The 13,528-nt window shown below is 35.7% G+C and overlaps 1 protein-coding gene across 2 annotated transcripts; it reads right to left on the bottom strand.

Moving 5' to 3' along the window:
• Nucleotides 1–672: 672 nt before the first annotated feature.
• Nucleotides 673–11,009, bottom strand: LOC140781749 (protein MEI2-like 2). 2 transcript variants are annotated; one of them, XR_012107735.1, is made up of 13 exons: nucleotides 10,870–11,009; nucleotides 10,203–10,266; nucleotides 9,966–10,109; nucleotides 9,425–9,885; nucleotides 6,512–6,670; nucleotides 6,308–6,424; nucleotides 6,052–6,203; nucleotides 3,569–3,660; nucleotides 2,459–3,443; nucleotides 2,306–2,390; nucleotides 2,159–2,222; nucleotides 1,733–1,912; nucleotides 673–1,245 (listed from the first exon to the last, which is right to left on the bottom strand). XR_012107735.1 is itself a non-coding variant. In XM_073127928.1 (13 exons), the coding sequence occupies exons 2-13, from the start codon at nucleotides 10,234–10,236 to the stop codon at nucleotides 1,099–1,101; spliced, it is 2,625 nt and encodes an 874-aa protein (XP_072984029.1). In that variant the 5' UTR covers nucleotides 10,237–10,266; nucleotides 10,870–11,009; the 3' UTR covers nucleotides 673–1,098. The 2 variants fall into 2 exon arrangements, 1 of the variants encoding a protein (XP_072984029.1); XM_073127928.1 differs by having other exon boundaries at nucleotides 2,159–2,227.
• Between the last annotated feature and the right edge of the window lie 2,519 nt (nucleotides 11,010–13,528).

Here is a 13,528-nt window from a genome sequence, read left to right as displayed (position 1 = left end):
TAAGAGTGTTATGATCATTTATATAAAAAAAAGTTAAGCAATTTTCATATTAATCGAAATAACAAGAGAATAGAGTGATTCAAATGAAAGTTTAAGAAATAGTTTGATTTTTACACATAACATTGAGAAGTTAATTTAAAGTTTACCATACTATGACATGCTCACACCCATCACAAACACATGCAACTTTCCATCCATTTTGATATTAGTGGAAGAAAAGATATGGCTAATTTTGATATTATTATTTTGGCTTACTGTCCATCCACCACCAAGAGTAATTGTGTCAATTTGCATAAGATATTCTTAACACTTATTCTAATTTTATCAACCCTTCAAATTTGAAATATATATCTTATCAAAAGATAAGTAATTACACTTTTTACGCATGTTTTACAACCAAACACTATATATATCCATATAGGTGGTGTACCATATTCAAGCATAAAAAGTAAGAATGGCATTAATTGGTTATTACTCTAAAACGACAATACAAACAATTAGTTACTATCGTGCCTCCAACAATTGCTCGACACTGGCTTGCAACTCCCTTATAAATACAAACTCAGAAGGCAGTATAATCACTGTTGTAAACGTGAAAAATAAAGAGCACAAAGAGTGTTCAGAGTCTTAATTTAAATAATCTCCCAGAATGAAGACAGTAGTAGAAATCTATTATACAATTCAAAAGGCAATCTCCACTAAATGAAAAAGAGTTGCACATTGTATCTCCCTTATAAATACAATCATGGATTGCAGAAGCACATTTTATATGAACAAAAGGTAAAGAAAACTACCGCAACCATGTTCAGCTGGTTTAGCAATGGCCTTCCAGCAGACCTACATAAAATTTGCCTATACACTTCAAACTTATTCTTTACACCATCCTAGATATCGACTTTCGTCTATCTATACAAAAAGAGGAGCACTATTAAATCTCAGCTTCCAGTGAAAGTTATCGTGTATCCTTGGTACATCCATTAACTTCAAAGTAGATTTGCCCTATCATACAATTGCAGTACCATATTTTCCTCATTTTATACACTTAAAAACCTATTGATGAGTCAGCAGACAGTGCTCCAGTAATTGAGATTATTTACTTTAGTCCAAGATGCTACCAGGTATTGAGTTATCTTCTGGCTTTTCTCTTGGATTACTCTTTGTTAGGCTTTCATGTGAATCTTCTCCCATGACAGTCCCATCTCGCTGAAGCATGCAGACATTAACGCCATTCAACGGGAATGATTCCTAGAAAGAACTCACACTATTAGAAACAATCTCAGAGAAACATTATACGAAAACATGAACTCTGTGAGATTTAGTGAAGATAACAAGAACTAATTTACAGTTATGCGACAAAATTTCACTGCCATTGCCCACTAAAATTCCAAGAAGAAATGCTGTATTTTACATGATTTCACATATAGGGCAGAAAATTAGAGTTGTTATCTGGTATCCAAGCAGGCAATAAAAATTAGAGAAAATTTTACTGTTAGTATTTTTGGCTAAAATTAGAGAATAGTGAATATTTTCTAATTTTCAACTTTTAGAAGATAACATAGAGATTAGGGAAATTCATGAATGGTATAACAACTTGATGGGAAGAGTGTGTACATCTACCCTTCTATGATTCGTCTCTCCAAACAATTGTTTTCCAACTGTTCCTATTTGTCCTAAACCAATGGCATACATCCAACAACCCAAATTGCATACAAGGTTACAGCAAGTCTTTTACCTGATTACCAGCCTCTGGGCCCTTAGAATGAAAGAGAATAGGGCGGCATCGCTTGTCTTCATTCATCAAGCTCGAATTCTGAAAGTGTGAAATAAGTGCAGCTCTACCCTGAATTCGGGCATATGCCAAGGAGACTACTTTCTCACTATTAAACTTCTCCCATTTTTTCCCATTGAATGCCTGCATGTGAATTAGAGAGCTCACAGCTCAGAAATGCTTTCCAATGGGTCAAATCAAGATTCCATTTGAAATTTCAAAAATAAAAAGTAACTATAGAATGAACCAATAGAACTTATCTTTCTTAAGGTTTTATTGAATTGGCAAGAATTATTGCTACGAATCGGAAAAAAAAGAATTACTATTTACAAGTTCTCAATAATTTAATAAACCCGCAAAGAAGAGAGAGAAACAGAAGTAGGAAAGAACCTGATAGAAAGAGATAATATGCCCCGGAGATACCATGTTTATGAATGCATAACCAACATTGCATCTATTCTGCAGATGTAGATCAATTTTAAGTGCAGTACAAAAGGGCATTGAAGAAAACTGTTTCACCAAGTTGAAGGAAATTACCTTAAAATCAATAGGCAAGTAGAAAAAATCGTAAGTTCCCTCATGATTTTCATCAATAGCTGCTAAAAGCATCTTCGAGGTATACCTAGAAAAGCCAACATAACATAAGACATTCTACTCTTACTAAGTGGCAAAAGTATGATGAGAACATACTTGTTTGGTATATTTTTTATCATCAATGTTGTCCGAGTATCTTCACCACTGATAATTTTCTCCAAGTCAAGCTGATACTGCTCCTTGCTATCAGTTTGGTTCCCGCTGTTGTCAATTCGGCGATTGCGACCACGCTCAACTAGACCCTCAACACCAATTGAGCCAGGTCCTGGATAAGGAGCATTTCCAAAGAATGTGTGCCCCAGCCTATGTGGCATCATCATTCGAAAATTAGATAAATTATCAAATGATGAGTTTCCGCTTATGGTAACTGCAGGACTCAAAGTCCGAGCACCCAAGTTCATCATTAATCCTCCACCATTTCGACTGGCACCCATACTTCCAATCTTGGCCTGGCTCATGAAAGATACATCTGGTGAGTCAGGAAAATAGCCAAAAGATACATCTGGTGAGTCAGGAAAATAGCCAATGTGGCTCTCAAAAGGAATACCAGAGGGAGCTGATCCCACATGGTAGCGATGATGATGATCTGATGCACCAAAGAATGAGCCCTGACGATTTGAATATGAAAAACCTTGCCCCTGAGCATGACCATTGGATAAGAACGAATGTCCCACTGGTGGAGATTGCCAAGAAGAAGTCTTGGTCTGCTCTGAGTAAGGATTAGGGCTACCCCAAAGAAATTGGGGTCCAGTCAATGTTCCAACGCCAGATGCACTTGACGTTGAAGGACCAAACGGAGTACTTGGACTTGAGCACATAATTCCACTAGTATGCTCTGGAAAGGAACGCTGATCCTGAAGTGCAACTCCATGTGATACATTACTACGATCAACAAAGTTAACCCTATTTGGATCCTTCCCAATAGGTGGAATCTTTAAAGAGTTGGATTTTAGTGGAGGTATTGAAGCTAAGCCAGACAAATGGCTACTGCCAATAGGACTCATTGTTCCACCGCTTGGAGATTTACTGAACACCTGTAATGGACTATTATCAGTAGGACTGTTAAACTGTGCCCATGTACCTGTCAATGAAGAAGCAGTCAACTCAGCATATGGCATAATAGCTGCAGATAACAGGTATGTGCAAAAGCTGCATAAGGACAGGAATCAAATTCCATCAATAGATACAACATTGTAGCATGGATACCTGGAGGAGAGTTGGTAATAGGCGAAGCACCATGATGTCTATAAATTTTGGGTTCATCTTGTTCCAACTCATGAGTAAGTTGCTGCATCAAGCTGGTTGGGAAAAATAATGAACCGTAAGGAGAAGTTTTTGAAATTGAAACAAAGTTCCATTGGAAAGCTCTCTTATCAGCTATGGAAGCAACATGTCTTTATTCTCCCATTAGATTATTTATCTAACGAGGTAAGACCTGCCTTTCTTCTTATTAACCAAGATCTACAAGGTTGGACAAGCTCCAGATATCTCTGAACATGACAATATAATCCAGCAACTTTCTTTACCAATGGCAGAATGTAACATACTAACCATTGATAATTCCTTGAATCAAAATATGCATGAGACCAGCATTGTACATAGGATTACAAATTAACATCCTAATCATAAAGCTAAGTCAACAGCAAGTAAATGCTATACTTCACAACATCGTCATATAGTATCGATCAAAATTGAATCATCAAATAGCATTGTAATGGGATATCGAAGGAAACAACAGTATATGAAGAATAGCAACAGCTCAGTTTGTACATGAAAAGTTTCACCTAACCTACAATATGCACAAACTCCAATCGGTTGACAAAGGAGCTTCATTGTTTGAAACAATTCTCGGCCAAGAAGAGAATATTAAATCTACTTGTATTATTACAGTGCACAAATACCATGTCAATCTACTTTCCCAATCCACTGATTTTTTAAACAGGGAATGAAGGTAAGGAAGAGAGACTAGAAAAGAAGTGCAGGAGATTTGTTGAAAAATGAAATAGCCCCTTAGCCAACAATAACAATTCCTTGGCATGGATCTTTCCAGTCCCTTTTAATTCTCTCTACTGAAAAGTAAATCTTGCCACAAATTTTCTGGTAAAATACATTAACTACTACATTAGACACATCCAAAATTTGCATGTTCACCAGATTAACTTTGTGGAATCCAAAACAAGCTGAGGTTTACCCTGCTGACACATCATTGACAAAAATTTGTGCTAATTTGCACCGAAAGGTGTTACCCATAGTTTCATATCACCTCGTAATCATTTGTGTACCCACTACCCACTAGTTGGAATGGGGAAAATGCAATTATCAGACAATTTGACACTTGACAGCATATATTACTCATACTAGAATCTATAATATTATTAGCCATAAGCTAAAAAATCTACAGAACCAATTTTTTGCAATAACATAAAAGATGCAAAGATCAGATATGTCAACGTTTGCGTGTCATTGCACCTTAACATTTTATGCACTAGCATTCATCAGTACTAACCAGGACCACCAATTACATGGAACTTGAAAACCCTGAGATCTAGACAGGTGTGCATTTTGAAAAATCAGCCTTACTATCCATGGAAAATTTGATCAAGTAGGAATTATTCCAGAAAAAGTAATTTGTCTTATGTAGCACAAGGTGGTGCCAATTCACACAACGGATTGATATTGAACTTGTAGCTTTTCAGATAAGAAATCAAAAGGTTATTCAATTTAAGCTGGTAGGCAGGGCTCCATAATCTCAACAAATTTTGTTTCTGTGCAAAAATCCCAAACACTTAACCTTTCAAGGTTACCATATAACAGACATAATTAGGTAGCCTTGTAACATCTAGAACTCAAAATTAATTCACAAACTTGTATAAGTCTAACTCTAGAACCATCTCATTTATTATTCAACTTAACAAGTTGAAGGCACAGAGCAAATTCATGCTCCAAATATAATGAGTTACCCTTAATCATAGATAGCTTTTGTACCCATTATTTGGAAGTAGAAGGAAAATAATCTAAATAGGAAATTGCAAAATCTGAATAGAAGTTAAAAGCCTTCATGATAAATTCTAATGTTAAAGTTGTAATAATAGATTTCAGCAACAAACTATGCAGAATACAGAAAGCAATTTAATCCTAAACCTCCAAAGAATAAAATTGTAAATGCAGCACAATTAAACGCTTCTTTGGATTAGCAAAGAACTAACATGCAGTTCTATTTATGTAGAGGATCTATAACTTATATCTGTGAAGTTCAAAAATAATAAACACCTGAATTCAAAAATATGCAGCATTCAGAAATTTTTGGAATATAATTCTTTGCTAACGAAGTTTGAAAAAGGAAATAGAAGAAACTTAATAAGCATAGATAATGATAACGGTCAAATTATACTTTAAATGTTCAGATGTCACTAAATAAAAAATCATCAATGTCACTGAGCAAAATTCCAGGCAGTAAGCAATAGCATAAAGCACTGTTAAGTAACAAAGGAAGACAACACTTGTCAGTTAAATCAACAGGAAGTTGTAATCTATAAAAAGAAGCTTCTTAGGAAATAGGAATACTATATAAATATGAAAACATATTAAATTTAAGAGATAGATAAAGAGACCAGAGGAAACATATCATATCATATCGTACTTTAACTACAGAAAAACAAAAGCACATTAGTAACCAACTACAACCATACTTTCGTCGTGCACCACCAGGACGGCTAGGTTCCAACTTAATTCGCTTTCCAGCTATGTCACTCTTATTTAGAGACCGAAGGGCAGCTTCTGCCGCTCTGACATCGTAGAACTCTATGAATTTGTGGTGTCGTTTGTGTGGCGTCTCTCTTATCTATATTAGGTGGAAACAAAATGTCTTTAAGAAATGTAAATGTTCATCTACTTGATTTGTTGTCAAAGAAGACAAATAAGAAATTAGAAAATTCAAAGACTCACCTCCTTTACTTCACCATAAGCCCCAAAAATTTCACGAAGTTCATCATTTGAAACTGATGGTTCCAAATTAAAAATCACGAGAGTCCCTTGGTTCATGTCTTTATCTGATGGATTATCCTGAAAAAGAAGCAACAATTAGAAACAGATATTACTATTGTAGAGGTGAGAATACAATGAGAACAATCTTGGCATCAGGCAAAAGACCTTTGGAATTGAGAAATGGATGTCAAGTTTTCTTCTCCTTAGAGGCTTATTTTGTAATGCACGCATAGCAGTTCGAGCATCTCGAATATCATAGTAAGATATCATTACAAAACCTCTATGTTTGGTTGCCGTATAAAGAGTCCGGATGTCCCCATATGCCTGATAAAAAGAAAGCAGCTAAATGCTTAAAAATAGTCAAAAAGAAATACCATGATGATATTCGTGAAATATGATATGCACAACACCATCTACTAATTCAAAAAATGACTGATTTTGACCAGCAAGAGAGGGCCCCAACAAGGTACATCAATGTGAACATGAGTATGTTCTCCACACCGAATCACTCAACTAGGAAATAAACTTTTGTAAGATAGCTTTTGATGAGTAATACATTAGTTCACTGACAAGAAGCATGACAGTTAATTATGAGGTTATTGCCTGTACATTGGCTGCATAATTAAAGATTTATATCTTGCAAAATCCTCCACATGAATGGGATACTTTCACAAGAGAAAAATAAAGTCTGGTTGCATAAGACTTAATGAAACAAGCATGGAACTTCATGTCAAATGAATCGCTAATGCAGTTGAAACCCCATCTTTGCATGTAAAATATTGATATCAAGAACAGCTTAAGCCTTGTATGTGATTCAACCTGTTTGCATATTTGCATTAGTTAATTAAAAGTCCATATGATTCCTATTGATTTACATTTACATGAACTACATCATAAATCTACATGATCAGTTAGTTAAAAACCCACAGCTTGTGAATAATTGCAAAGCAGATACAACATAACACTGTCCCAAAAATATCATATTAACAGATATACATATGAACTAAAGAAAAAGAGGCTTTTCAGTTCAAAGGACAATAGCAAGAGATATCTTCATTTCTACTATATAAAGGGTAAGAAGAAATAATTTTGATGCCGTGAATCGTCAGATTTCTAGGGAGATCAGCAACTTCAAATTAGCGCTGGCCAGATTATTTACATATCTCAAGGAAGCTAATAAGAACATAAAAAATTTAAAACTTGCATGTACATTTCGGTCCAATCAACTAAAAATAATGATGAAGAGATGCACTTAATTAAGATGAATATGGAAATCATTAAGTAAAATAAAATTTTCGGGAACAAAAAATTATATAACAAATTCTCTCAAAATAAACAAAAGAACTCTTAACTATAAGCAGGACTCATACATAGATAGAAACATAAACAAGTACGCACCAAATTCCCTTTAGGATTCTATAAATCAAACTTAGTACATGGAAGAGATAAAAAAGTTTCAAAAATTATGACATAAAAATGCTAGATTACAAGATCCCATATATCAAACTTAATACAGGGAAGAGCAAAAAAGTTTCAGAAACTATAGTATAAAAATGCTAGATTAGTCTTATATGAGCCACTATCATGGTGTAGGTGCAGTTATGCTTTGGAACTAAATTGTTAAGATAAAAAACCTAAATGAATAAAGAAAATTGGGAACTCTAATAAGTTGGGTTATTGGTTGGGAAAAATATACTAACTGATGATTATAGAAAATCTGTAAGGTCAGACAAACATGCTACCTTTAATAGGATTGAAAAGAGGCTTCAACGACCCTTCAGCAAACAAATGATTTACAACTTCACTCCCTCCCTCCCTCCCTCTCTTGAGAAAAAAAAACGACCATTTCACAATTCACAGTAGACAGTAGAAGTAGGCATAAGTGCAAAACATATTCAAGTACCAAATTTCAATTCATCATTAGCGGAAGTCATGTAATAAAAAGGAAGCAAGAAAACCTATTGTTCTTGAATGTAATCATTGTACAGGATAAAGTTTTTAGTTTGCTCTTATACAGTTAACAAATCCTGGATAAATCGATGTTGAATAATTAAGGACCTCATAAGTAAAACTAGAGATCTAATAACAAATGCAAAAAAAGGCTTTCAGCTATTTCCTTATGCAACATATTAGTAGTCACATTGTCTAGCTTATAGAGCATGAAGTTTCAAATAGGTATAGTGTAGGTGTGTTTTTTTCCTTTTTATAGAGAGTAGGATGAATAACAGGGAGCAAGCCTTCTCCCGTTAGAAGGTCAAACAGGCTATTATTTTATGCTCTTACAATTTTCTGCACAATACTCTCTAGCACACTTGCTGCAAGAAGATCTGAACCAAAGCCAAAGCTTCAAAGCTCCCATCCTTTGCCACTAGGTTACAACCTTCATGGTACTAATGCAGGAGGTTAGACATTCTCCTCTCTGGAACGAAGATCATTGTTTGAGTCCTAAAAAATCATAAGGCCATTTATTATAGTTTGACTTTTTCAATTTTTGCTAGTACCTTAGTCCAATATTGGAACTTAAGTAGCAAGACAATGGCTATATATATTCTCTTCCTGCTTTAACTACAGGTGGTTGAATGGGTCGAATTTGGCTTACTAGCTTGGGTTAGGATTGTGAAGAAAGCACAATACTTTTTTACAATCGAGCCGATCTCAAGCTAGCTTGATATTGTGGCAAGCCGAGCTCAACCCCCCACCTTAACCAGTTTGTCTCAAGCTTCAGTCAAAGTTGAGATTGTACATTATTCATTTCAAGCCAAACCAAGCAAAGGTCATATTGCTCAGTTCGGCTCCCCCTAGTTCTAGATAAACAGTAGCCTCTTGCATTGAAGGAGATATCAGAAGAGCACTTGTAAGTTTTAACATTTTCTCAGTAAAAAATTGACTCGCTAAGTTGGAAAACACAAAGCTAATAGGTAGCAACACAATTAACTAAGAAGAGAGAGCAACTACAAGTGGGGCTACAAACTGGTAAGTGAATTAAAAAATTCCTAATAACAAATTACTCAAACATTGCATATAAACTGCATGAAGCTAAAGGAATATGAAGCAATAATGAAACCAAGAAATAATTACCTCAAATAGAGAACGTAATTCAGAGTCTTCAACATTACTATTGATATTTCTAACAAATAAAGTTCTAGAGGGATGCTCCCCATATGGATGTTCCCCAGCCACAGTTCCAACACCATTTGTAAAATTGTACTGATTAATTCCATTTCCTGCATAGCTATCAACTAAACTAGCCTTTGCTAGACCAATGGTGATGCTCTCAGTGGCATCAGAGTCCAACTCCATGCCCCCTCCACTACCAAAAACATCATACTCTTCCAACTCCTCTAGTTGAGCTGGCAATTCAACAAGGTCAAAATCATCTATTATCCCAGCAAGGAGCTCATCTTCATCATCAGGTAACAGGTTTCCTATCGGTGGGAGATCAGGATCATCCATAAGATCCTTTCCTTTCATATCATCATTAAACTTTTTCATTTTTGCAGAAGCATCATCCATTGACTGCAAATTCTGTGAAACTTTAACTGCATAAAAAAAAAATGATTCATAATGAATCTAATAAAACAAACTAGCAGTAAACTGGGGGTAGAAAATTAGAAGGTACATTTCTCATGTGGAAGAACTGGTAACGAGCTTGAGAATAGGCTAGCATCACTAGATCCATAATGGGCATTCAACCTAGATGTGATCCCCCATGCATGGCTTCCAACCTTTTGATAAGCCTTTACAGATGGAACATTTGAAAGGTCTGAACGATACAGTTAAATATAACTTATCAATTTCACATGAAAGAAACTTCTTTCTAATACGAAAAAAACTGACACCTTTGTCACTAATGTACCTGATACTTTTGGATGGTCCAAGGATTGTTCCATTATACCGAAGTTGCAGGTTGAAAAAAGAAACTGAGGGCGAGCAAGCATAAGAGATGGACATAGAGAGAGGGAGAGGAAGTTGATTTATGATCAGAATTTAATTAATAAATAAACCAACTGAAATTAAAAAGAAACATAAGGAACATGCAACAAATAGAAGAAAAAACATAACTTATATTGAACTGTCACACAAAAATGGTAGAGAGCATTTTAAAAGTCAACTTTTTCAAGAATATCATATATGGTGACAAGAATTAGAAGGCATCAAGGATAATCATCAGTAAAAACAGCAGTAATTACGTATCACAGCGTAAAGAAACAAAGAGAGAAGAAGAGAAAAGAACTGTCAAAATCTAATATTTTTCAAACTAATAAACACAAGGGAAGCTACAGAAACCCAAATTTCAAGACTGCATACAGTCACCGCTCAGCGAGATTCTGATCAGTTCGTACTTTTCTCTACTCAAAGTAGGATATCGAACTAACCTCCAACAAAAAAGACTTCCCACAAATAACAGAAAAAGGAACGCAACCATGCTAAAACTCCAAAAGAGATGAAATTTCCCACCAAAAACAGAGAAAACGAGCCTCCGAATGCTTAAACACCCAATCTAAGAAGAAATAATCGCTTACCAGCCGAAGAACCTCAAAATTGAAAGCGAGATGCCCTCAACGAGCCATCCAGGGAACAAAACCAACGATGTCCAATTGAAGAGATTCCGTCACATTCTCCAGGATCAAAAGACAACCATCCAAGAAAAGGCGTGCCCTTTTCCCCTTCCTTTCCTCTATTATTTTAACGAGCCCTAGAGAGAGATGGGAGAGAGAGAGGAGACGAAATGCGATGATTGGAAGGAGAGGAACTCAACAGTGGCAGTAGAAAGCGACGGGAAGAGAGAGAATGAGATGGTGAATTTGAGAGAGAGAGAGAGAGAGAGAGAGAGAGAGAGAGAGAGAGGAGAAACATTGATATCTATCATACCATACTCCGAATTCGCTGTATTTAAATCACCAACTCAAGTCCGTTGACACCTCTTGTGCTCACTGTGTCAGCGGATAAGCAACTTAAATATTCGGACTTTATTCGGATATTTATCCTGATGGTGTAATTAATTGGTCTTACACGCTAATGATTGTGAGTCAGATGTCAAAAAAGAAAAAATTAAAAAGAAATTTGGATTACGTCTGAGGTGGGCCTTTCCTTCGTAATGAGTTTTCCTTTCCCCTATTATATCTATCTATCTCTTCTTGGTTTAATTTGGTCGATGTGCACTTATCAGTGACTAAGATAATATCTTCTCAGTCAGGGAGTAAAGATGTGGTTAGTTGGGGATAAGGTGGCATGTGAAATTAGATAATCTTCCCTTGTTTGAATTCTATTATCCCTCTTGATTTGGAACTTAGTGCCAGTTAGTGGTTGGGGTGCCCTAAACTAAAGGGGATGATAGATAGTAGGGGGACTAAGGTTGGTACATTTGGTGTCTGGACCAGAATTTTATTCCTTTTTGTTTTTTTTTTAAATCTTGTCATTAGTTGAATTAGTACTTCCAAATCTGAGTTTTGACCAAACTAGCCTTGTATTACATTATTTTTACTGAAAAAAGGACTATCCTCCAAACTTAATATCAAAAGGACTCTATTTCAAATGTAAAATAACTGTGAGATTAGTGTTTTACTCTTAGAAATAAAAAAACGCAAGATATTTATAAGTTTATGAAATAAAATACTAATCTTATCGGTAATTTATACATATATAATGCCGACTTTATCAATGGTTTATTTAGAATTTTTCAAATAAAATGCTGATAGATTCAACTAAATCCACCTTAGTTTTTATTATTATTTATTACACTAAAACATTGATCAGATTAGTATTTTTGCGGAACAAAGGATCATGGGCAAATCTTCCTATTCAATTCCATTAGGTACAAAGCACTAAAGTGAGCGCAAGAGGTTCACAACAAATCCTTTCATCAAGTGGCAGAGAAAGAAGTGTGACGCACAACAATCTTGGCTTGTTGCTCCGCTATTTTGGCAGTCATGGTAGCCACTACCTCGGCTGTTGGTCCTTGAGCACCTTCGCAGTGCTCGCAGTATTTTCTTTTCTCAAATAAAATGATGATAAGTTTAACGTTTTAGCTATAGCGAAATATGCCCTTTTTGTATTAAGCCTATTTCAGTAAACAAAGGTTTGGAAGAGTATTAGTTTGGTCAAGAACTCTCCAAAACTTTGATAAAGTTTAGAGATAATTATACCTACATCCCTTGAACTATACCAGGTTTTTATGGTTACCCTATGCACTTTTTTTTATTACAATGTCCCTTCGAAACTTAAAATTTATTTCAATCGCACCATTTTGTAGTTTATCATCTACCTTATTGATAGACTTAACATACATGGCATTTATGATAGATAAAAAATGACTAAAATGCCCTCATTTAGAGGCAAAGGTATTATTTTCATTTTGATCCAACAATAATAGACCAAACTACCCTTCCATTCTCCTCTTTTCTCCTATTTCATTTAGCTATAGTGGGCCCGCCACAACCTCCTCCGACTGCCCCACCACCTGTCTCTCTCTCTCTCTATCTCTTTCTCATTTTTCTCTACCTCCTCCTTCCCCCTCCTCAAAACCTCTCTCCTTCTCATGTGCGGATTTGTAGACGCTAGCTACTTTGGAACCCCGCCATTGCCACCAACTAATCCTCATCGATGAGCTCCCCCACTCCCTTTTTTTCTTCTCTCTTTCCTTTCTCTCTTAGTTTGTCTCTCTTGCTTAGGTTCGCCAGAACCGAGCCGCCTATGAGAGGATGGTCATTAGTTGGCCAGCAGCAGTTGGTCCCCACGCCATCGACCCAGATTCCTCTCCCACTCCCTTCCCTTCTCTTTCTTCTCTTCTTCTCCTTCTTCTTCTTCCTTTCCTTCTCTTCGTTTGTTGCGATCACCCTCAAGGAAGATGAGATCATAACAAGATATTTCAAAGAATATTTTGAGAGTTCTACTAATCAAATGCTCTTGAAAATTGGATATATTATAGTTCTAAAAATAACTTCCAATCTTTGTCTACGGATAGGAAAATCCTACCCGATCTGGATTCGGATACGGATACAGATAGCCATTTACAAAATGTCCAGATCCGGATCCGAATACGAATAGCCTTTTAGGAAAAAAATCTAGATCCGAATACGAATACGGGTATAGTTAATTTTATCGGATATGAATTCAAATAATGAATATCCGTTTACCCGCTTAATAAATACCCAACTAAACCCTACCCTCTATCTCTCATCT

The sequence above is a fragment of the Typha latifolia genome, chromosome 2, assembly GCF_019914945.1.
Source record: "Typha latifolia isolate L0001 chromosome 2, TyphaL0001v2, whole genome shotgun sequence".
Lineage (NCBI taxonomy): Eukaryota > Viridiplantae > Streptophyta > Magnoliopsida > Poales > Typhaceae > Typha > Typha latifolia.
The sequence above is the reverse complement of the archived record's forward strand: the minus strand, read 5'-3'. Positions and strand labels throughout refer to the sequence as shown.

Coding starts and splice junctions, on each gene's coding strand:
- LOC140781749 (XM_073127928.1), bottom strand. CDS start 10,236: ATGGAACAATCCTTGGACCATCCAAAAGTATCAG. Junction 1,913..2,158: donor ATATTATCTCTTTCTATCAG/GTTCTTTCCTAC, acceptor ATTCACATGCAG/GCATTCAATGGGAAAAAATG. Junction 1,246..1,732: donor GCCCAGAGGCTGGTAATCAG/GTAAAAGACTTG, acceptor AGTTCTTTCTAG/GAATCATTCCCGTTGAATGG.